This window comes from Rhea pennata, chromosome 1 (genome assembly GCF_028389875.1).
Source record: "Rhea pennata isolate bPtePen1 chromosome 1, bPtePen1.pri, whole genome shotgun sequence".
Taxonomy (NCBI): Eukaryota; Metazoa; Chordata; class Aves; order Rheiformes; family Rheidae; genus Rhea; species Rhea pennata.
In genome coordinates this window covers 52906474-52931763 of record NC_084663.1, presented here as the reverse complement: position 1 = coordinate 52931763, position 25290 = coordinate 52906474, and the positions used below count along the sequence as shown (strand labels likewise).

The 25290-nt window shown below is 46.5% G+C and overlaps 2 protein-coding genes across 4 annotated transcripts; one reads left to right on the top strand and one right to left on the bottom strand.

Annotated features, from left to right (window-relative positions):
• The first annotated feature begins 2382 nt into the window (after positions 1-2382).
• LOC134141454 (transmembrane protein 140-like) lies at positions 2383-2868 on the top strand. Its single transcript, XM_062578075.1, has one exon. The coding sequence runs from the start codon at positions 2383-2385 to the stop codon at positions 2866-2868; it is 486 nt and encodes a 161-aa protein (XP_062434059.1).
• A 3790-nt stretch (positions 2869-6658) lies between these two features.
• Positions 6659-25009, bottom strand: WDR91 (WD repeat domain 91). Of its 3 annotated transcripts, XM_062586004.1 has the most exons (15): positions 24868-25009; positions 23278-23457; positions 21592-21798; positions 20650-20733; positions 18359-18483; positions 16265-16442; positions 15838-15996; positions 13501-13700; positions 12889-13039; positions 11343-11437; positions 10820-10988; positions 10351-10459; positions 9428-9540; positions 8499-8696; positions 6659-7521 (listed from the first exon to the last, which is right to left on the bottom strand). In XM_062586004.1, the coding sequence occupies exons 1-15, from the start codon at positions 24988-24990 to the stop codon at positions 7357-7359; spliced, it is 2256 nt and encodes a 751-aa protein (XP_062441988.1). In that variant the 5' UTR covers positions 24991-25009; the 3' UTR covers positions 6659-7356. The 3 variants fall into 3 exon arrangements, with proteins under 3 accessions (XP_062441988.1, XP_062442008.1, XP_062441998.1); XM_062586024.1 differs by lacking the exons at positions 23278-23457; positions 24868-25009 and adding an exon at positions 23144-23224; XM_062586014.1 differs by lacking the exons at positions 23278-23457; positions 24868-25009 and having other exon boundaries at positions 20610-20733; positions 21592-21668.
• Positions 25010-25290: the final 281 nt, after the last annotated feature.

The following is a 25290-nucleotide window of genomic DNA, read 5'->3' as shown; positions in this document are numbered from 1 at the left end:
GCCTCCCCGGGTGCCTGTCCCAGTGCTCACCCGCTCCCGCAGGGACAAAAGCCCTCGCCCAGCCGGCCGCGGTTGCCTCTGTCCTTTCCCTGCGCGCCTCGGAGAAGAGCCTGGCCCCATCTTCTCTATTACCCGCCTTTAGGTACTTGAGAGCAACTAGCTCCCCCTCTTTCCCCCCAGCCTTCTCTTATCTGGGCGAATAGAGCCATTCCTGTCACTTTGCACGCTGTTTCCATGAAAATGATGTCACCTGTGGGGGAAGAGCCTTAGTTTGGGATTCCCCCTGAGCCAAAAGGGCTTCCCCAGCCGCAGCAGATTTGTTCCGGCCAGCTGTAACTCCCCATTACAGCCATGCCAGCAGTACTGCCAGGGATGCTCTCGGCAGGTGCCAACACGATTTTCTCCAACAAAGCTATTGGTGCAGCAAAAAAAAAGGGCAGAGTATGAGCTGGTACTTATGCACATTGGGCTGAGAGCCAGCGAGGGGCTTGCCACGCTGCCCTGGTCCAACCTACCAAGGAGATGTGCCATCCCGTGCAGCCCCCCTGAGCAGAGAGTGGCCGTTGTGGTCAAAGTCTGTGTAGTTAAGAGCAATAGGATCAGCCTCCAGGGAAAACCACAGTAGGATGACAGGAAAGTCAGTTTTACTGTGCTGCAAACTCGCAAACTTCACGATGTTTGTCCAGGACCAGTGGGCAGGTGGCAATGGGTGAAGCTTTGCCACATATTTGAAGATTTTAAGCCAGCTATCGGCAAACCCATCCATGTCCACCCCATCATGTTTTACTCCAAAGGCTCACCCCATGACATCCTTGAATGTTTTGTTCTGACAAGTAAATGGGACTCCTAAACAGCAAGACATGGCATATTTTCAAAGTCAGATCTTGGCCTTGCTCTTGACAACCACCCTGCTATTACATGCAGAATGGAGAATACTGAAGATCTACCTCCACTTTTGTTTCCGAGGTCAGGCATGTTTTGTTTGAAATGTCACTTGATTCGGAAAAACAGTCAAACAGCTCTCATAGGCTGATGCAATCTTGTGATGTAACACTCCAAAGGAAATGGAAGTGAGAGTGGGAACACCTCAGTATATAAACAGCGGTCACTTGCATCCCTGCCCTGTGCTCAAAAACAGCTACCCCAGCACATCAGTCTTGACGGTGTCTGCAAAAAGGAGCAAACCAGCAGGACTAGGTGCCTGCCCTTTTCACGGATTTCCTCCATTAGGTTCCGCCATCAACAGCCTGACGTCCACCAGTATCTCTCTTGAGATTTGCTTTGGAACCTTCTCAACCTTTTATTCCTCCTTTGCTTTCACTTACCTTCACCGTCACTCATATAAGTAGCACCACAGACAGGGAGGGAGCCAGGAGAAATGTGTGCGCATCTGCAGGTTGCTGTTACTACCTGTTTGCTATCCCATGCAGGGCATTTCCCCATTTTCTCTTTTACTTAACATTTGGCAGCAGCACTTCAGTTGTTGGGTCTTTTATTTGTTTGACAAATTGTCACAGCACAAGGACTGGAAAGGCAATTTCTTTTCCTGAGAGAGTTCTCCGGAACAGGTTTGCAGGAGCCAGACGAATAAAAGTAGATGAACATCTACTACTTCTGCTTTGCTTTCTTGTAATGCTCAAATTTCTATGTGGGGGTGTTAGGGCAGGAAGGGAAACAGAGGTGATTAGAGTGACTGTAATGGGGTTACATAATCTCCCCGCTTGAATGAGGTTAAAGTTCCCATGGCTGGCCTGATCCTAACCATACCCTCAAGCACTCTTAGGAAGGGAAAAGGCTAGAGGAAGAAGAAACACAGTGAAGAACAGACACAGACTGCAACCAGTGGAAAAGAGAAAGTGGCTGAGGACTCAAGAAGTAGATCAGGAAAGCTGTGGAGGGGGGTCACCAAGCATAGCAAGCCTGACAGCAATCACTACTCCCCAAAATGTGCACTGGGAGCTAATGGAGTGGCTACAGAGGGGACCCCATGTCATGGCAGCGTCAGGCTCCTCCAAGATACCGTCCAGATGGGGGAGAGGAACTGGAGTTCTGGTACCCTCGAAGGGTCTCCCTAGTGGAGTGGGGCCTGAGAGGGTCACCAAAGTCTCCAGCACTGCAGCCAGAGGCTGGGGTTGCCCACTACCTGCTATCAGTGGGTGGCAATAACAGAGATGCGTTAACTCAATTTTTGCAGAGAGGTGCCTCAGTAACAGGCTCGGAGAACGTGGAGAAATGTAGAGCCCACTGCAGAGCACACCACAGCAATGGCATCTCCGTCTTCATCTCTCCTTACAGGCAGCTTTGAGACAAGGAGGGGGCAGCATGGACAAAACAAGGGCTGCAATGAAGCAGAGACCTACAGACAGGTGGCTTGGCACAGCGATGATTTCCATGTTATCCTTCATCCTGATGTTTTATGCCCTGTACTGGGAAGCTGGCAACCTTGTTGATCTTCCTGAGAAACGACTTGGTTTCTATAACTTCTGCCTGTGGAATGAGACGGCTCAAAAGCTACAGTGCCTGGCATATGCAGATCTGGAAGGCATTGCCGTCAATGCGGAAATAACAAAGTTAGCTGTTTTTTGTTCATATTCACCTATTGTCTTCACCCTGTTCTATGTTATTTTCATCTTATTTGCAGAGCACCCTCTTGAAAGACAGCACAGGACGGCTGTTTGGATTGTACCATTGTCCAGCGCAACACTTCTGCTTGTTGCTCTTCTCTTGTTTTTGTCCCAAATCTGGGAGCGGATTTATATCTCTGACCTTAGCTGTGCGTTCCTAGCACTAGTTTTCGCTCTGATCCTGATGCTGCTTCAGACTCTCACTGCATTTAATTCCCTCAGGTCAGAAACACATGAGGACTGAGAGCAGAAAGGACACTGTCTCTTGCTTTGCTGCACTTTAAAAAACAAATAATCCCGCTACAACTTTTGGCAAGAAATTGACCTGCAGGTCTGTCTAGCCATGCCAAGACACCACAGCCATGTCCAGGTCCTCGACCTGGGCTGCCAGCAGGACTCCCGCAGCGAGGAGTGGTGAGGAACAGACCCCAGGCAGCAGGGACACTGATCCATGCTGCATCCATAATCTTAGTGATGCAGTACTAGCTTTCTACCCTGCCCCTCTAGGCACACAAGGACCCATCTTCTCATTTCTCCTTCCACATTCTTGGTAGTGCCACTGGTTTGACCGACTGATTCCGCATTGCAATGAAGGCTCTTGCACCTTGCCTCAGTCTCACATGTTCTGTTCATTATCCCCCTTCAGCCAAATAGGAGACACTGACTGTCCTTCTCTAGAGCTCACAACCTTTTCCTACGCCCCCATACACCTACCTGCAGTGGGGGGAGGCCTGGGTCTGTCCTCAGCACTGCAGGGATCTGCTGCACAGCCCCCATGCATCCGGGCCACCAGGGAAGAGACTTCATCTGAGAACAATCTCCCTGGCCCATTCCCTCCCTGAGGCTTGATGGTCTCTCCAGGAGCTCCCACTTCCTCCTATTCTGAATTGTGACCAGAAATAGCCAACTCCACCCTAAACAACTTCACCCCTGGCCTGGCTGGGGAACATGGACCTGCCCTGCCTCACGCTGCACCAAGGCTGCAGGAGGTATCCTGGGCCCCTCTGGGATCATACTGTGGGGCTCTGTTCACGTGCCCTCCCAGCCTCCCCCAGACCTGTCAACTTGCTCGTGCCGTGGGTCTTGTCCCAGAAGCAGCAACATGGAAAAACAAACAGGATGTTATAGCTCCTTAGGAAGAAGGTATTCACTGCTGAAAACTGCTTACTCTAATGTTGCAACATACTTTTTGTTCAGCCAGAGTCTACTCCTGGACACCTTCAAAGGGACCTCTGCGCTTGTGTGTATCCAAGCTGAGGGGACAGGCTGAAATGATCTGGCCAACCTCAGCCCACAGAGGTGCCCAGAGAAACAGTGTCAGTTTGTCCCCTGGTTGCATAATCTCTGAACTAACACCCCTGTCAAGACCATAGGCCTTTCTGGCACAGGCTCTGGGCTGCCTTTCCAAGCATCCCAAGACACAAGGGGATGGCCTCAGCCCAAGTGACTGAGCCCACATCCCCTGATAAGGCAGCCAGACCATGAGCCCCACAGTGAGCCAACAGGACCCTGAGCCCCTCTTCCGGCCATCAGGAACAGGGGGCCAAGCCACCAACCCTATGCTCAGCCTGACCTTGGGATTACCAAGCCCCAGCTTTGGCCCTGTGCCTCATCCAGCCCTTGGCACTCGATATGGGGGATAAGACCAAGGAGAACACAACCTCCTCCCCACCAAAGAGCCCAGCAAACAGCTGGAAAAGCCCCCACCACCCCAGCAGGGTACTCACACCCCAGGACAGCCCTCATCCTAGAGCTACTGCCTTCTACCCCATCCCCAAAAGGCCACAGACACCCAGGAGAAAGGAGGGCAGGACACCAAGGTCAAAGCCTAGAGCAATACCTGCATGCCAGCAGCCCCATCAGCCAAGAACCAGTTTTTGTCCCAGTTTTGCTGGTGGCACATGCAGTTCATGAGAGGTGTTTGTCACCCCCTACCACAACCCCCCCAACAACGTCATTCAGGAAGGCAACGGCTAGGGAGCAAGATGGGGGAGAGGGAGAAGCAATCATAGCCAAAGCCCATTGGCTATTTGGGCTAAGCTAGGAGGTAAGAACTCATTTTCCAGCCCTGAGAAGGGCGGATGGTTCTTTCTATGGCCACATAGTTTTTCTAGAAAAAGCTGCCCTGCTCCAAGCAGTGGGCTGTTCTCTCCTGCCTCCTTGAGCAGGTAACTGCAATTTCCCCTCCAGAAGTCCCCCCTAGAATGCTACACAGCCAGGGGCTTTGTAATGGTCCTGTGAAATTCTTGACCTGCTCCAGGCACTCTATGTTAAAGAATAAAGGATTGAGGCTGTCTAGAATTAGTCACTTAGCATAAGTAGCATTAGTAGCTAAATTAGCTGAAGCCTTAGGCCACAAGCTGTGAACTTTTCCCCTAGTTAAATAAAAGAAGGCCCCAAATCCGGTTCAAGCTAGAAAGATAAGGAAGTCACAACAGAGAAGGAAAGCTGCAGAGATAAAAGAGGAATTTCTTTACAGCCTGTCTAGAGGCAATGAAGGGACCCAATGAAACACAAGAAGACCCCAAACCTAAATTTTACAATTGGTCCGAACCATTGCGTGACGGGCAGAGAAATTTAGATCGTGGGGGTACAATTGCCCAGGAATTTCTTTGTTCAGCGTCCCTCTTTGGAGGCACCCAGCTCAAGCTGTGATTTCTGCATGTGTGCCATTGAAACTTATTTTGCTTTAATTTCAGTTTGAGCTTCTGTCTCAGCGGGAACCTAGGGTTGAACCCTGTTATGGTGGCCAGCAAGCCTAGTTTTCCATAACACTCTGGTCCACATCACATTTCAGAGAGTGAGAGGTTCAACTCCCAGCATACAGATGAAGCTCTCCTCATCAGCATTCTTGTTTATGTGGATACCAGTGCCCATATGTTCACGTTTCCTTCCTGCCATGCCTACTCCAAAACTAAGCTAAAGACTTTCCACAACTCCTTCCTTCAGCTACTGGTTCTGGGAAACAGTCTGCATGAAAAAGCTATTATTAGTGTCACCTGGACAAAGAGTTGGGGCCTGCCTGCAGTCCATCCCTCAATTCCCAGTGGTACAAAAGTGACATTATTTATTACAGACCTTCCTCACCTTGTATATAGATTTGATAGGATCCCAACACAAGACCAACTTAGCCTAGCTTGAATACATGTGACTTAAATAAAGGTAAAATCCTACACCCTGGAATCACAGCAGCTTGCCTCTAGGAAGTGTCACTGGGAGTTCATGGGAAAGCTGCTCCAGGTATATGAAGGAGATTGCACATTTTTTGTCTTCAGCACAGCCTGAATTTCTTCTCAGGACTAGGGCTATTGTTAGTGGCACTCAAACAAGCCCCTTGCTCCAGCCTGGATTTGGGCTGATTTCCAACACAAAACAGACACCCAGAGGCCAGCTGGCCTACCAGCTCCAAGGGGAGCTCAGGGACACTACAGAATACTGTAGTTATCTCCACCTCGGACTTAATCCTCCTTCACATCTGGTAGGACTCAAAGATGACAAAGGTGCTCAGCAAGGGGATTTAATTTCCACTCACATCCAATGCACTGCCACCCTAGGAAGATCTCCTCTATTCCACTGCACAAAGATGTTCTGTCTTGAGAGGCAGAATTTAGAATAAAAGTGCATTTTTCCTTTAGCAATAGACGCCGGCAATTTCTAATCAATGCAGAAACTACTTCCCGCCACCATCCCGGCGGAACAGCCCTTTGTAGCCGTACCATTTCCTCAAATCAACACATCATACATTTCAAGTCCTTCTCTGGGTTGATAGATTAGGTATTTATGAGCCCTCTCCAAAAGCATCAGCTGTCTATGTCACACTAGGAAGACCCAGAAGAGTTTTCCCTTGTTCTCCATGACTCAACTGATACTTAATGTTGAAGGCAGATGGGGGGATGGGACAGCTGTAGTGAGAGAGTGAGAATGAGAGAACCAGACTGGCTCTGGCTCTCTTCTCTCCTCTTCACCATCAGGTGCTAGGTATTATCTAGGGCTTCCAATCTCTAATATAAACTTTTTAAAAAGTCCAACTCAGGCAAGGTTCCTCTTCTAATTTATGGAAGATATTACTAGGGAACACAAAACATTCAACCAATACAAGTATTTTTGTCCCTGGATGACTTGCACTGGCTCCCCCCAGTGGCAGTGTTCTCAGTGCACGAAGCATCTGGTGAAAACAAAGGTCTTTTCTCCATGCAGGAGACACATTGGCACATTGCCACCTCAGCCATCCTCCATGCTTCGCAGCAAGAGCAGAATAGAGCACAGGAATCAAGTGCAAGGGAGTGTTTTCTTTTTATGAAAAAAAGGTTATACCCAAGGAATACTCTGGTTTTGCACAGGTCTTTCCAGCTCAAGCCACCTCCATGTCCCAAGGCACTGTGCTGCCTCATGCACTCTTCCTCCTCGTCTTCTCTCGCACAGCCCTGGACGCGACCTCAGCAGCCATCTAGCCACACGCTACTTCAAGACTCCCTAACAGAGGGAGCCAGCTGCCACAACAGGTCAGTGAAGACTTGTGTATTTTTCAGTGCTGCTATTGATCCAGTCTCAGAACAGCGTTCTTCTGCACAGTGGTTTGGCATATACATTTAACATTTGTCAGGAGACAAAAGCTAAAATGAGAAGAGTGATTGTAGTCTGCCTTCTCTCTCATAAAGTTTGTTCCTGTGGAGTTAACACTTTTTCCCCCCCCCCTCAAGTCTGTTGTTCCTTTCCATCAACACTTTCCAGGTTAAGACTTTTGAGCCAGTAAAGTTGTTAATTTTATCTTCCCATCCATTGAGGCAGTAAGGCAGGTCCCACAGTCCATGGCCATGCTCCAGTCCACTGTGACAACAGGAGCTCGGTGTCCTCCAAGCGAAAGGCAACTCTCTAGGACCTTTTCCTCACCATTTAACTGAAACAAGAAAATACAAGAATTTAAAAAGGAAAATTTCTGCAATAGGAGCAGTATACCCACAGGAGAATCCAAAGCCTGCTACATACTCCATATCCCAATAAGCACACATAATTAAGTGGAAAAACAGATCTATGTAGCATACACAAGGAAGCAAACTTTCAATTTCAGGATGGAAGCACATGATCACAAGCAGGTGAATCTTTTACATCAGCTGAACTGCATTAAATGAACAGGCAGGCTAAGAGCACTCAGCTGTGAAGAGCAGGTAAGTTTAAGCCACAGTTACATTGGTGTGGATGCTTTCAATGCTGCAGATTTAAAGTAATTCAATTTAAGCTACGTCTGAGGTCAGTGAATGCTGCAGTGGCTTATACTGACATGCATTGCCTCAAAGGCAGGCAGGTAAGGGTCAGGGCTGTGCGAGAGAAGACGAGGAGGAAGAGCGCATGAGGCAGCACAGTGCCTTGGGACATGGAGATGGCTTGAGCTGGAAAGGCCTGTGCAAAAAGTCAGTGACCATCTACCACAACAATGATAATTTGGTTACTTTCAACAATACAGCCTTACCCTTCATTTCATTTTAGTGCTGTGCACACAGTAAGAGGAGAAAAATCAAGCATGGGACTAGCAAAGCATTGGCAGGCACATGAGGCAGATTAAAGAGCACCAGTTAACAACCACGCACTTTGCACTGAGCTGGCATGTGTAAACGTAAGAAATCCATGAATTCTTCCTAAGTATTAAGAAAGTGTGCTGCAACTAGGCTTTAGGAACAAAGGATCGTGCATGTTCAGCTACACACAGAGGGCCTAGAGCAAACACTTGCAACTAACACTACACATTGCTAAAACAGGATCAAACTGGAGTTTCACAGTGCAGTCGTCAGCAGGTGTTTGGGAACTTTCAATGACTGCTATTGTTGCAAGCGCTTGTATGGATCCACAAGAATATTCTCTGTCACTTTTCAGACTTACCTTAAAAATGACTCCTCCAGTAGAAGAACACGTCAACATATAATTCCCTTCAGAGTCAAAAGCAAAAAGCCTTCCTCGTGGGAACTGGACTTGCTTATATCCACTGTATCCAGACAGCACGAAGGGACCGGTAGCTTCACTGGGAAGATCATATTCAGACACTTTCAAACCACTTTTGTGAATGTTCCACTGAATAAACTAGATTGACAAAAAAAGATGACAAGTTTGTCATTAAATAAACTGGAATAGAAGAGAAAGGGCCCACTCACATATTTTAAGAGAAGTGGCTATTTCTCACACGCATGATGGCATTTCTACATCTAAAGCTATGGGGCAGCATCTACAACACACAGGCTGCAAAAGCTGCAACACTGTCTTGTGTCCAGGCAGGTGTTTTGCCTGCCTTCCATGAGTACTGCTCCCAGGTGTACTTCCACATTACAAGCAGGATGCTGCTGGGATTTCACTTAACTCTCCACAGCCAATCTTCCTCCCTGAGCCGCACCTCTGCTGTGGAGAACTGTTGAGCTGCAGAAATTGGACTTTTATTATAAGCAACAGGAAGTTCTGGCAATTAATTTTATGCAAAGGGATCAAGTATCCGCTTCCTGGTGAGCCTTATATCTCAAATGTGGTGATCTCATGGGCACAGAAAGCTCATCTTCACATGGATTTCCTAGGAATAGGATGTCACCAACAGAAGAATTTGCAGATAAGGTCAGAGTCATCCATAACTGTTAATAGATTTCTGGCCACCCTCCTCTCTGCAGAGACCGAATGCATCAACGTGCATGATGAAAACTGGCAGCCTACAGACTGCAGATTTTCCAGATTCTTACAATTGTTTTTCTGCTAACCCCTCCATACAGATAAGTTTCCAGGAGGGACTTTCCTACCAGCTGGCCAGTGGAAGATCATGCAGAGCCTACCTTGCCATCCTCCCCTATGCTGTAGACTGTGTTCTCATCGTAGCTGAATTCAACGGAGTAGACTTCCCCATCATGTGCCTTCCAGCTCATGGCGCACTCATGCTGCTGCATATCTAAGGGGAGAAACAGTACTGAGCACTCCTTGCATTCAGAGCCTGGGTAGAGAGAGAGCCCTCAAAGTTGATCAGCGCTCTCTTCCAATGCTCCATCTGGGGGAGCCCAATTCAGTCTTAGCACCCAGTCCCTATTCCCCAACATGTGCTTTCTTAATTCCACTGGCCACACAGTTACTGCCTGTAACCAAACACCCCTCCCTCCAGCTTTACGCTGCTGCATGCTCTGTGTCATCGCAGTCCTTCTGCATCAAGTCCTACTGACACTTTTCTTCTCCTCCCCTCTCTTCCTCTGTTATCCCCTTCCACCCGCCTGAGACCAGATCCACCAGCTCAGCACTCAGGGCAAAGGCAAGTCCATCCACAGAGGAGGGTGATCTGGGCTGCCTTTACGACAAGGACAGGCTGAAGGGAATAGAAACTGCTCAGTGAAGGAGGACTGAACTGTAGTCCTTGCCTCCAGAGTCACACATTAACACCTTTCTCCAAGGCTCAGCCTCTGGCAGTGGTACTGCCAGTGGTAGAGCCAAGGCCACAAGGCTCCAGGTCAGATTCACTGAGCTCTTTTACAACAGGAGGGGAACAACAAATCCAACAGTACTATCAGTGCCTCAAGACAACCACACCCAGGGAAATTTTGTGCCAACTCAAAAAAAAAAAAAAAAAAAAAAAAAAAAAAAAAAAAAAAAAAGCTCCCACCTCCGTGTTTGGGCATGTCCCACAGCTGCCTCCCTGCTGGCAGAGGGAAAGTGTTCGGGACAGCCAGTGAGAGACCCTGAGGAGCCACCTCACTGCCAATGTCCAACGTACCAAAGAGACGAACGATTCCATCTGCAGCCCCCGTGACTAGCAGGTTGCCGTTGTGGTTGAAGGCTGTGCAATTAATAGCAATAGGCTCAGGGTCCAGGGAAAACTGCAGCTGAAAGGGAAAGTCTGCATTAATTCCTGGAAACCTCAGATTGTGCTGGGGTGCTGAGCCCCATGGGAGGGAAGGAAGACAGTGCCTAGTTACCAGAACTACCCCCTCTCTGGAGCCCCACACCTCTCAGACTCACCGCACAGTGGCACCCAGGGAGATGTAACTGGGCCCCTGCCTCAATAGGAAGGGGAAAAAGGGCAGGAAAAAAAAAAAGGCAAACAACAAACCCAACAACACACCCCCACCCCAAACTCAGTAGTTGCTTCTCTTAATTTAGAAAGGGAGCTCCCACATGTTGTTTAAGCCAGAAGACACTTTCTTAGCAAACAGACTCAGAAAGGGAATAAAGCCAGGAAGTACCTGTTGCTTCATCGTTTTAGTGTCCCACAGCAGCAGTTTCCCAGGAACCTGGTTCATGCTTTTGCCTCCATAGTTGACTGCTGAGAAGTCCACATGGGAGATGGAGCTTGGGGCTGCTGCAGAACAGACAAAGGAGGCGCCACTTGGGCTGCAGGCAAGTGAGAGGATCCTGAAACACAGCAAACAGTCTGAGTTGCCCCTCTCCAGCAGCTGCCTCAAGAACGACACCCTCCACTCCTAGCTCTCCCATAGATGCCCTGCAAGTCAGGTCTTCCATCTCAGGCATATTGTAAAGGAGAGCAGGATTAAAGTGCTGAGATGGATTTTGATTTTGTTTCTCCAGTGTAACTGAGTGTCTTTATGCTCATACAGGGGCTACCCTTTGGAATAAGGCTTGACAGAATTTCAGTTGCAGGAAAACAGCAGGATCATTGAGAGATTTCATCTACCTTTCTCCAGTCATAAAAAGGAGGGGGAGGAGCAGGGGGAAGCGAGGGAAAACTCAGGAGTACAGGTGAATTACCTCGGCATGTTTTCATCAATGCTGATTTCACAAAGGTTCTTCTTTGCTTCTGTGTCATAAAGACGAACCGTCCCAACCCCACTGCCAAGCAACAGCTTGGAACCAACAAGGAAGAGACAGAAGGAATATAAGTAAAGAGTACAACAGCGGTGTCCAACAAGCATCAACACCACACAGTTAAACTTCTTTTCTGTTCATGCGTTCTGATTATACATCACTTCATTAGGGTGTATCCTATCTTTCTGTGCATATCACACTGACTACAACTATCCCAGCACCACTGTAGTGAAGGTAAGAGCACTACATTCCAGGCATCTTGAGAAAAAGATCCAACTAGCAGCAAGATGGAGTAAAAGTCACTTCCTAAAATATGGCCTAACAGTATAAGGTGTAAAGGAAATAACGAGTCTCAATATCTAGAGGAGTAAGGAAAGAGCAACACAGAATTAACAATCTAGGGTTTAAGAAAAAGCCCAGCAGAAGCCACCTCCTTTCATCCAGCAGAGGAAGAAGTCATCCACCAGGGTTCACACATGCTTTGTCAGTAGCGTTAGAATTCAAAAGTAAAATCATGGAGTGATGCATTACAAAGAAAATGAAGATAGCCAGATCCTTCTCAGTTCAGAGTCTGATCTGCTACTGAATTCTGACATATTTCATGAGGAAGAATCTTTCTATCAGCAAGCAGGAAATAAACTCCATAAAGCAGAAGAAACATCAGAATAACTGTATGGACAACTTCCTTTCTAAGAGTGAAAGAAGTGAAAGGCACGAGCAGCAGTGTCAGCTCTTTACAAGCGACATTTTAGGGTCAGCAGCAACATATCAGCAGTGCCAAAACATGAACCATCTTCCCTCAGTCACAGGCCTACACCTGGTAGGCATGAAATATCTGCAACAGTTCAAGGACTCTGACAGTATTTAGCTTAAAGGTATTTAAATTACTCTCTAGTAACAGAACTGGAGGAATGGGGCTATGGAAGACATTTAACTGTCATGAAATTTGATCAAGTCCCCAAGTCCTTATGGAAGTACTGACCCCTTTCCACAGCAGCATGGCTAAACAAATACCTACAGCACCACTGGCTACAGAGCCCATTTCATACCCCAACAAACAAAACTCCAAAAGCACACCCAGCTCCTCAGCCCTGTTCTTTCTCCCTTTCTGGTTCAGGATGTACGTGAAGCTCCACAGCTTCCCATCACGGAGCTCCCACAGGCTACTGTGCCAAGCTTCCTGCAGACAGGCACTTCTCTTGAAGAAGCTGCTTCTGTCACACTGTTGTTCACGTACTGCATCTTGAGAACCTGTCTCTGCACAAGTAGTGGGGAATTCCTTGCCCAATATGCACAGCACATTCCCTGCTATCTAGCATTTATCAGACCCTAAGGCTTCAGATCGTGATGTTCCACTAAACTAGAAACTAGCTGTTGCCCTGATCTTATCTGCAATGTAGCCATCTGGAAGTTAATGTGCAACACATAACAAAACAACTGCAAATCATCAGCCGTGACACTTGAATCTCTACATGCACACACTACTCACCAGCCGATCCCGCTTGGTTGCCCATTCCAGAGACAACAGTGGAGATTTGGAAATGGAAGAAGCTTTGGTCTGCATTATGGGGTTAAAAGACCACACTTTGATGACTCCATCCACATCCAAGCTGGCCACCCTCCGTCCAGAACAATCGACCCTATATGCAGAAGGAAACGGATTGTATATTTTTCTCCCTAGAGTTCTTATGTATGAATATGTTCCCCAGTAATCCTTCTTCTCCTAGCCACACTGGCACCATTCGCTACTGGAGGAATAACCAGATCTTCCTCGCACCACTTCTTGTTCAACTCACACCAAAAATGGGTGCAATGAAATGCACCAAGCTCCACATGCAAAGCATAACGCACTTGAACAATACCATCTTGTCTTCCAGGAGAGTTCTATCCCGGCTGGTATCTCCCAATCACAAAATCACTATCCACTCTCACTGCACAAGCCACAGGCTATTTTCAGTCATAACTACTCAGCCACCCTACTACCAAGGTTACATGCACAATGTCCTGGGCAGGACAGAGGCTGGCAGGAGACAAAACACAGCTGTTCTTCTGAAGAGGCTCCTAGCACAAAGCACTCTTCTCACTCCTGCCATCCCGTTACCTGCAGTACATGATGGATGAATGGTGCTCCCCATACTCCTCCTGGCTCAGGACAATAAAGGGCTGCTCCTCCCGGACCCCCGTAGCCTCTGCACTGCCGGCAGGCATTTTGGTGGTAGTCTCTGCCTGCTCAGTGTGTGGTTCTGAGCATGGCTCTGTCTCAGCTGTGCTAACATCAGTTTTCTTCTCAGCACTCTGGCCCTGAAGGAAGAAATACTGTGTGAAATGCAAGGAAATGGCAGCACCAGATTTTCAACGACTCAAGCCTGGTGGGAGCCAGAACCAAGGAACTGCACTAGGACAGAAGTGCTGATCATCTCAATATCCCTTCTACCTTCCTGAAAGCAAGGCTTTTAACATGGCTTTCTCGATTGTCAAGACCCCTATACGCCTGCAGTGTGCCCAGCCATGCACTTTACAGTAGGAATTAGAGAGATTACAGCATCTCTGTTCAACATTCCTTGGTCGATGTCGTAAGGCCCATTTTGATGCCATTTGGGCACAGATTCACAATCAAGTCACCACAGATTAACAGATTCTTGCATTTAGCAATGCAAGTTAAGTCAGTGTAATAGGTAGTTCAGTAAGTCTGCACAAAATCTCTTGGTGGAGGGTAAGCCACATCAGATAGATTATCCTCTTGTTTGACACAGAGTTAGTTTGCACATATTAGGACAATCACTGCAGCCAACTGACTGATGACAACTGCAAACTCTACATGTGAGTCCACGAGCTTAAAATGCAAATTGACAGGACAGATAGAAGAAAAGGAGTTTCAGAAGGTGAAGGTGTCTGAAAGAGACAACAGCCATACCACAGCACACAGCTGTTTCAAAGCAGCCTAGTCTTTCGTTGCTACCAGGAGCTGAGTGCAGAGCAGAAACAGCACACCAGGGAGTAAAATGCCTGCAAGCTACACTTTGCTACACCATCCTCTGAAGAGAAAATGGACCAAAAGCTTTGCATGGTATTAAATCCCTATCTCCCAAATATCTTGCCTTGTTTATAATAGTATCGTGTCTTCAGCAACAGATCAAACACTACAGAATCAAATCTTTTGCAATCAAAGTTGGAAAAAGCTTGGGAAATAAATCCAAGAATGCCTTTCTTTGTGTTAGTTAATGTGGGAGATAACTACCCATGACACTCACATGAAAGAAACAGTGCTGCCTTTCAGTTCCCTTTTTGCTCACGTATGTTGAGAATAGCAGAGAGTTAAATAATATCAACTTCCCCAAGAGCATCAGAAAGAAAACACTTCCTTAACCTGGAACATCATAGCAAAAGGAAAGCCAAAAGGACACTTGTTGGACAGCTGGAGCTTGCAACTTTCAGACTAATGTTTAATCAAGATTTTTTTAGACAGTTATGAAGAACAGAATTCTCTCATAGCCTAAATAATCAGTGATGCACAAATAGCTCCTCTCCAAGGTACCTTCCACTGCACACAGAACAGCCACATGTACTGGCTGATAAGTAACGGTCCCTCACCAGTCCTTTACAGACTCCACCAAGGAGTCTCAGAGAGCCAAGATAAACATGGCTGGGACATTGCCATTATGTCCTTCCTACTCTATTCTCTGTTCCAATAACATATGACTGTTGAAAAACACAGACAACACACAGATGAACAGAAGTAGTTCACTGATCTTCAATGAATAAAATCCAGGACAAAGTTTTTATTATTTCACTAGATTAGGTACAAAACTGCACCATACAGTGCAACTCCAAAAAGAAAAATGGCTATGAAGGATATTTACAGCTTCCCACCTCTTAATTTCCATTCCTTTCCAGGAAAATTTGCTAGTAATTTTCAGCTGTCCCACACAAAGCCTGCAGAAACCAGCATGAGAACCTACCTGTAAGGGATAAAAAAGCTGATTCTGGAATCCATACTGCAGGCCTGCCTGGAACCACATAATTTTAGACAAGTCTTTCAAATCCAGATTACAACTGCTCATTTAGGTAGGATGGGTGAGCCAAGGTCCTTGCTACTAAGAAAGGGCTACAAGACACTTGAACGTAGCAGTCATTAAAGTGGAAACACACACACACACACAGAGAGACCAGGCTGTTGAAAAGAGCAAGACAAAAGACAAGTCGTTTTCTTCCATTTGAAATCCCAATACTGAGTCTGCTCCAGGGACACAAAAATAACATGAGTCCGGAAAGAGTGGATTAACTACAGAGGTTAACCTTTGATACAGCTGAATTGAGCAGCAGTCCAGAAGCTTAACTGGGAACACTTGCCCTTGTTTTTCTGCTACCTTGCACAACAAACTACAAAGATGTCAGCCCTCCACTTCCTGCTGCCTGGCCTAACAGCACTGCCCAGTACCTGGGAGGTCCCTTTTGACAGCAGCTCCTTCCTTTCCTTCCCATGTTCTTGCAAGCGCTTCTGCCGCTGCTGCAGTGAGCTCAACTCGCCTGTTGCTAACCCGCTGAAGTGGCTCTTCCCATCCTTGCAGCTCACTGCTCCTTCCTTTCCTTTGGCACTCTGGAAGGCAGAGGAATGATTTGGTAAAGTTACACTTGTGCCAGGCTGCAGAACAAAGCGGGAAAGAGAAGGCAAAGAGACCAAGCAGCCACAAGGACACATGCCCCCAGATAACAGCAGGTGTTCTTGTGCTGCATTCAGCATACACTGATCAGGAAAGAAAGGTCATTTTATTTTTTTAAGTGGAAGCAAAAGCTTGGAGCAGTATCATACTGCAAGTTAGCTCCTGGCTACTGAGCACCTTTCAGTGAACATGTCTAAGAATCACCTGATGATTTGCTGGTTCTTTCTTCCCTAGCAGCATACTGCCAGTCTGTGTTGGAGAAGCCCCACTTGGCTGGGTTGGTCTGGAAGGGCCCTTTTTACTCTGGGAGAGGAAAGAGGACAGAAAGCCTCCCCGGGACTGAAGAGAGTGTGCAGTGCTCCTCTGGCTGCAGGTCATATCACTAATCCAAAAGAAATAAACAAAACATGAAAGCACAGCCAGGCAACCCGATCAGAGAAGACCCAACAAGCAAAGACCAGCTATTTGAACCACTGGAGGACAGAGGTTCCTTCCTAAACTGCTGCTGGACCACTGTGCACTAGAAAACTATTTTAGAACATCCTGTTAGTGACCTGAGCAGATCATTTTAATTACTCTAACCAGACAAAACTCACTTCTCAGAGATGCTGCACTGCAGAGACAACGGGCCCAGCTGTGGTCGAGACCCCTGTAGGGCTACCTCAAACACCTTACATCTCAACTGGTTAGTTTAAAAAGACTCCAGCGGAAAGGAGAGGGAACCTAGTTTTCCAAAGAACATGTTCAGCTGGAACTCCCAATCCAAACCATCAAACAGACCCTCTTTGAGGAGCCCTAAGTATCCAAAGTTTCACTCAACATCATTAGCAGCAAGTCAAGTTCAGCAATTATAAAGCACAGGCCCAACACCTCAAAACATGACCCAAAGAAACAAAGACAAGTTAGGTCAATTTCTACGGCTACACACATCTTCCTTCTCAGCCTACAATGCTAAGAGTGGCAGCTCCTTCCCAGAACATAACCTGTGGCCTCATCCCCCTACAGCCTTCTCTGAGAGCAGAGCAGCACCAGAAAACGGGTATATGATCTCCTCCACTGTCTCATCATCTCCTCTAACAGGGAACTCTTCTAGGCTTTGGGTTCAGCACAGGCATGGAAAGAACAACCAGAAGCACCCCTAGGGTAACACAGGAGTTGCCTACACAAGAAACCCCACAGGTTCTCAAATTTTTCTAATACAGACGGACAAAAACAAGTACGGAAAAGTATTATCCTCTGCCCCTCACATCACTCTATCCCACGTGCAAAGATGAACACTAAGGCATCCTCACAAAGTACTTACACTGAAGAGACCTCAGATTGAACTCTGTGGACTGTCCTACGTAGACAGCGCAAAGCAGTTATCAAGATGGCTCACCAGACGCTTAGACTATTTAGTCAGGCAAATTTTAGACAAAAACTAAGACTTTGTGTGTAGTCTCTGCCACAACTTCTCTTTGTCTCTGTCAGCAGCATAACTGATCAGTCCCTTCATGTCTAAATGGAAGTGGAAGAAGCACATAAGAAAAAACTAATTTCCAGCAGTGTTTGTTAATAGACTGGGGCTAAACTGCTCCTGCTCTCAGGTCCTTTTAAAAGGAACAAAGACAACCTCAATAAAACAGTGAATTCAAGTACACAGACTTGCTCCGGAGTTGGAGAAAATAAGGATTTAAACACAAATCTAACAATTCAATCTGTATCGCTGCACACATTGCCTAATCTCTGCAGACAGGAATTAAATAGACTACGTGTAACTGAGACCCACAGAAGAGACAGTCCCTTTCACTTGACTTAGAAAGGGCAAGAAAGCATCTCTTTGCCTAATGATGATCTCTTTACATGACAGGAGCCATGTCTACAGGTGAAAAAGGGCACTTGCCAACTGCACCACAGGCCCTAAAGAAAACAGATCAGGAGCCAAGAGACTCAACAACACACACTTCATCTGAGAAAGACTGCGGAGTATTGCACAGTTACCATTATCTCTGAGAAGAAAAGCCTTGCCCTAGCCATCCAAAATACCCTGGTGCAATGCCGAGACCACAGCAGAATAAATTCCACAAGAAGCTCTCACAGATTCAGAGGATAGCCTGTCCTTCCCCACCAGATGGTGAGGGGACAGAAACCACTCATGAGCTCCCCAATTAAGCTGAATCAGGCCATCAGAAATTCTGCCTGGATGCCTTTCTGCAAGGACTCTCAGGGCAGGGGAACAAGGAAATGACCCTCCTGCTGCCTCCCCAACCCAATAAAAGCAGCAGAAACTGTCCTCACTCCTCCCCTGCAAGGACTCACAGCTCAGAGTCCCCTAGACGGTCCATGTTGGCCACATATGCAGGCAGTTTGTGATGCACAACTGCTTCTTCCACTTCCAGCTCTTCTTTCTTAATGCGGGAGGATTCAGCCTGCAAGGCAAAGAGCTGCAACAAGATAGCAGAGCCAAGTGAGTAGAGGTTTAATTGCAGTTCCCCTCCTTCCCACTCACTGAAGTTGTTTATTCCTTTTATTTCAACAGCTCCAGAAAGGGTGGGGAAGGGAAGAAAGCTACTCTGATCAGCTGAGTACCACATAGTCCAAGTAGACAAAAACAATCAGTACTTTGTATGTTTGAAACTGGAATCTACTTAAAACCTTTCACTCCCCTCCTTGGACTATTGCTCTAGTGGCATTAATAGTGCTGGGAACTTAAAACTGGCCAGGACAGAGCTGATCAGCCCATCACCCCATGCTGTTTGTAGGTAGTTCAAGGCATGGCATTGCATGTGATTAACAGCGGTGCTGTGTGGACACTGAGCCTACAAGCTAATCTTCTTCCCACAAGCAAGGGTCTGGGGTGCTGGCATGTATGCTACAGCCATCAGGTCACCCCTAGATCCAACCGCACACCTGGCCCAGGTCCCTTCTGAGGGCCACAGTGAGATCTGTTGCCTCATCAGAGAGAGGAAGATATCCTTTCCTCTTTCCCCTTAGCAGAAGGGAACACCAGGAAGCAGCTTTCTGTGAGGGATGTGGTTTATGTTTGTGACTGCTGACCACAAGAAGAATTTCTCAGGCTTTTCTGTTACCGCTTTGTGTTTTCAGATACAATTCTTCTCTGTGCTTCTATTCTAATATTTAAGGAAATAAATGACAGAAAAAAAAAAAGATAATTTTAGAATTCCAGCTTACTATCCATGTTATTCATATATGTATTCAGTTTCCACAGTGAAACCGGAATCACTACCTAATTCCAGTTACTGCAGAATTCACTAGTTATTCACACCCTTTTTAATTTAAATCTGTATTCAATAGGTTGCTGCCCCTTTACTAACCTGAGCAGCTGTCAAAAAAGGAAGGACACTCATCCAGTCTGTAAGTGAGATCAATTAACACACTATGATCAAAAACTAGCTTCAATCTGACCAGAAATGCAAAATACAAAATTGGAGGGAAAAATGAGTCCTATTTCAAAACATACCCTATCCTGCTCTCCCTATTCACTGACCATCTTTGCAGATCTCTGCTGGCAAAGTGTTCCTCATCTAGCAACTCCATACAGTCTGCAGTGACAAACTTTGCTTTTCTTGAGCCATAACGCCTCCTTTCTGAAATAGGTTAATCTGTCATACTTCAACATGTTAAAATAGATGAACACAGTGCTATTCAGTTACCAAAAATGGTTTTAACAGGAAGTATAACATACCATCATAATGTTTTGTAACACAGGAAATAAAGCACAAAACTTACATTACTGAAAATCATTCATTTAGGGAGCACTTTTACTTGGTATATGTTTGAGGAAGTTTGACTAAAGTCCTGTTTACATGAATAAGGCTTCCCACTTGTAAATGATTATTCAGATGTGATCTGTAGTTTAGAAAGTTCTCACACTGAAGATTTTTCCCAGTCTCTCTAAAGGGATATTATACTGGGAAAGGACTGACTCGTCTTCTATATTCTTATGCTCTCCCTCTACACATCTGCTGACAGTATTGTCAAAAAATAAGATGTGGTTGGGTGACAATTTGACTGAAGGTCTGCTAGCCTTACAGTTTACAGTAAGGTCTAGAACTGGGAAATAAGCATCCACAGCAACATCTGCATCAGTTGCTGTAAATTACCTTAAGTGCACTTCAACCATGGTTAAATGGCCATTTTAGAAGCCACTGTTACTGCCTGTTTGACAGAAATTATTGCCCATTTCTATTGCTCCATCAGCTAAATTTTGGAAGTGACTGCAAACACTATTCACAAATTTCAGTGCAGTCAGCTATCTATGCACTTAACTTGCCACTGTTTTTTTCTAGGCTAATTTTGCACTATAACAGAAGAGAAGTTCATACAGAATGTAGCCATGTGTCAGACAGCATACGCAGAGGGACAGTAATGTCCTGAACAGACATTTCACTAATAATCACATGATCACAGCCCTAAGATTGCTGGAAAGAGTTCAAAGATAAACGAAAACAATGAAGGATTTATACAAGGCTCTGCCTTGCAATAACTGCACTAAACTGAAGAGCTGCTACTTTCTTGAACAGTAAACCAACTTTACAAAACTTACAACCTTACACAGCCAGTGAGCAAAGAGCAACTTCCGTTCTGACCTTATGCCGCAATGATTCATTTTCTTCTTGTATGAGGCTGCTCCTTTGACATTCAGCCTCAAAGTTCAAAATGACTGGAACAGGTGAGGAATGTTAAAGAAAAGCTCAAGACAATACCACATGTCTGCTCAGCTTAGCTAGAATAGTTACAAGAAAAACAGTCAATGCAACCAACTCATAACGATCATTTGCTTGTAAGACAGCAAAGCTGCCCAGTCTGTACTGCTAGCAAGAAGCACATGTGAGGCCAGAAGACTGGTAACAGTTCATTTACCTAAATCAATTTTGTATTTTGTTGCCATAAAACAGCTTCATAAACACCATTTCACATTGGCTTTGCAAGGATTTTAGACCATTCCTTTTAACAGTTGGGAAGTGGAGGACAATAAAGGTTGTGTAACAGCTGAGGAGACAGTCCAAGATGAGCTGTATTTCAGCCACAATGTAAACCTGGTCATCCCCAAATGAAGATGGCCAGAACTCTTCAGTCTGAGATAAAAGCTGTTCTTTCTCTTAATCCTGAACTTCTCTATCATAGTGGGCTGTCACTAGACAACCTTGTGAACAGATATACCTAGATAAGATAGGATATCCTAATTTAGTTATGACTGTGACCCAAGCTTGCACATCTGTTTGCACTGTCCCAAGGACAGAGGAAAAGTTTCAGAATAAAATATGCACAAATTCACTAATATATGGATGAGTTCAGCACTAGCAACAATCATGGTTTTTTGTGCCCAGGGAATGTAACATATCATCATATATTGAACAATTACTATTCCAACGTCCTCTGGTGAACATCAGCCTCCTACTAAGTCTTGGCTCTGAACAATCACCTGAATAATCACTGTAATATTAGGTTCTTGGCACTGTCGCTAATGTCAAGTACTGCACCAGGGCAAGTGAGATTTAACTACAAAACAGCAAAAAAAAAAGGATATGCATGCACTGAAACAAGACGCTCAGAAAGTTGTGCAGGGACACAATAAACGTATCTGCCCACTGGCGTGAGAAATACGTAGCGAAGGTGGGGTTGGAGTCTGGGGCAGAGAGGAAGGGCAGGACAAACCAATCCTTCCACTCCGCCTGGTTCTGGAGCTCAGAGGCCTGCTTGAGGAAGAACTCCTGCGCCTTGTCATTACGGCCAGTCTGAAACACAGCAAGAACAGGACTCACATTTCCATTTATGCCACTGCACAGGTTCTAGTTATGTTATGAACATAGTGATAACTACTTTCACCAGCCAATAAAGCAAGTTAGTTAACAGATTTATATGGAAACAAAAGAATCTGAAATACACTAAGAAACACTCACAAATGCACTTAACCTAACCTCTCTAGTCACCACAGCTTCATTTAAAGGCTGAGGCAGACCAGAAAAAATCCCTACATTGATTTCTAGTAAAAACCAGTGCAGATTGTACACTTACATAAAGGCAAAAGTGTTTGCATACAGGATTAAGGGAGAAAGTATACTTCAAATTACTCAATAGCTTTACAATGGATGTAGCTTGAAAAGAATTCCATCTGACATATTATTCAGACAGGACAGTTATATGCTGCACAGTAAGCAGAGGGCAAAATAACAAATCACAAAAACCCACATTACCATGATGTAAGATTTTCAGTGAAGGGAGTGGAATCAAGGAGGAAATATTGCTCCTAAATTGTAAAAAATGAACCCAAATTCCTGACAGGCATTTATCTATTCTGCTTCCTGAAGTCCGCCCTGTGTAATATATCCCGTTCACTTTCCTAAGGTCTCATCGAGAGCCTCTGCTTCAATTTATACTCATTATTTTCTGTTCTATTCACAGCATACAAAATTGTTTATTCCCTTTCTCTCCCCCATTACCTTGTACAGATTTGAAGGCCACTTCTCCCCTCAGTCTTCTCTTTTATAAACTAAAAAAGAAAAAACCAACTCAACTCCATCAAGTCTCCTTGCTTTCTTCTAGACTCTCCAACTGCCCTGATCCTTTAAGACTGGCTGAGTCCTGCCAGATTACAGTGGAAGGAATATAGACAACAATCCTGTTTACTCATCTGAGTGAAGGATCTGTCTGACTTTATTTGGAAATATTACCACTCTGATACCATCACCTAGTACTGCACTGAGACCCTTTTCTGCAGTACTGCTGCCTGCCCAGTCATTCCTTAACCTGTACTAGGTGCAGTTGACTATTCTTATCTATATATAGAAGCCTGTTCTTTTTCTGTTTCTTCAGCTTCTGAAGAACACCGATCTTGTCTTCCCATGTTCTCACTGCCATGCCCCAAATGCAAGTGTTTATGAAACTCATGATCTCTCATGGTGTTCAAGTCATTAATAGAGACTGAAAAACACTCTGCAATACAGCCGTCCTATCTGACAGTGACACGTCTTTATGTCTGAGTGTGGATTTCCTGCTTCCAGCTAGCCACGGTTCCCTCTAGCCTGAGTTTCCCCATCCTGCTTACAAGCTCATCATGCGAGTCTGTGTCAAACTCCTTACCAAACTCCTGACACGTGACGCATTATTTGCTTGTCCCTTCCCACCAGGCCTGTCAGAGGTTCGCAAGGGTAGGTCAATGCTCTGGTTTGCCCATCAGGGATGTTTTAAACAGAAGCCTAAAAACCAAAGACCACCTGAACAGTATGGACGAGGTAGTAGCGGAATAAACTAGTTTTCAGCTTGTTCACTGTTGGCCGGTACACATCTTCCAAACGGCTGAAAAGGCGCCGGTCCAGATAACCCCAGTAATCCCGCAGGGCAGCCAGATCGTAGCTCTGAACAAACTGCTGCAGCTGGTCCACTATCTTATCCACCTAGAGAAGACAAAAGGGGGAAGAATTCAGTCACGTGGGGGCTCCTCTGGCACACAAGACTCTCTGCAACTTAATGCTGAGAAGCTTTAACTGTGCAAACAGAGCTAACAATCCAATACTTTTGCATAAGCCATTTTCCTAAGCCAGGAAACACTCTGCATTCTGTACTAGCACTCTCCACTCTGCAGCACCTTCCAAATAAAATAGGTAGAAATGCAAAAGAACATGGCCAAACAAATTCTAGCACAAAGATTATATTTTGTTAAACACAAGGTTTTTACAGCAGTAAGCAGAATGTTCCCACTTCTTTTAAAAGTCAGTTGATAATGAAAAAGCACAAATGTCCTTCAATGTTGGAAACTCAAGTGCAGCAATTGGAAAATAAGATTATTTTTAGACCAGAAGGAAAAACTGTATTTAGCCAACAAAGAAGCAGCTCAGAAAGAGGAAAAAAGATCTGTTGGACTGTGATCTTTGAAGTCTTTTCATCTTTAATAACATCACCTATTAACAAAACAAGAGTAAAAGTTTACAATAGAGGAATTTTTTGTCATTAGGTCTTTTTAAAAATCACTTCTGCAATATGAATCATGCAGAATGGTGCTGGGGGACTAGATTTACAGTTCAATGATTTCTCACCGTCACAGAAAAAGATTCTGCACCTGATGCACAACTCAACTACCAAAAAAATTTTGGGGGGGGTTGGGTTTTTTTTTTTTTTTTTTTTTTTTTTTTTTTTTTAGTATTTGGCTTGCTTCCTCCTCATCAGTTAATCTCCTAAGACATCATCTGGCCTCTATTTCTGTTGGTTCCTACAGTTGCAGGAAGCAGAAGTGTGCGACCCCAGCAGCCCCTTCTCAATTTTGCCGTGGACAGTAATATTCCACATAAGTCAATTGTGTGCTCAGCCCTAAACATCAGCACGGCGCTCGTGTTATAAAGATATTTTTTTTTTATGAGTGATGAAGAGAGCGCTTGCAGCGCCGGCCAAAGAAGAACCAAACCCGTGAAAGCGCCGCGTTTACGTTATTGCAGCGGCGGTTGTGGGCGCCAAAAGTCTGCGCACGGAGCAGGTTTAAACCGAGGCAGTTTAAACTGCACTTTCACGGCTCATGAAGCCTGCACCGGTTTACTCGCCTCTACCAGCTAGCTGATGCATGACACGCTCAGGCTGTCAAGCAGCTGCAGTGAAGTCCCTGGGCAGAAACCGCAGGAAGAAGGACGGATGCAGGCACTGCCGGGCCGCCCCCTCCGCCGCCGGGGCCCTGCGCCGGGGGGGGTGGGGGGGTACCGGGTGAGCAGCCCCAAGCCCGCAGCCTGCCGCCTTCCCTCCCCCCGGCCCCAAGCCGCGGCCCGGGGAGGCGCGGAGGCGCCGCCGCGGCCTGCGGGCTGCCCGCCGCCGCCGCTCACCCGGAAGCCCTTCTCCCGGTCCGCCTTGATCTCGGCGTCCAGCTGCTTGAGGGCGGCGGTGAAGCCGCGGAAGAGCAGATACTCCCGCACCAGCTCGTCCGTGCGCTCCGCCGCCGCCGCCATGGGAGCGCCGCGGCGGCGCCGGCTCCGCCCGCCGACGGGCGGGCAGCGGGGTGGGGTGGGGGCGGCCGCCGCGGAACGGCCCTGCCCTCGGAAGGACTACAGCTCCCGGCATGCCCTGCCGCGCCCGCGGGGCGCAAGGCACGCCGGGGCTTGTAGTCCCCGCCGGGGGGGCCCTGCGGCCGCACGCCCAGCGACGCCACAGCGCCGCGCCCCCGCGCAGCGGGCAGAGGGGCCGCGGAGCTGCCAGGGCGGCTGCGGGTGGCGCCGCATACCCCCCTCCCCCTCCGCGAGTGGGGCCGG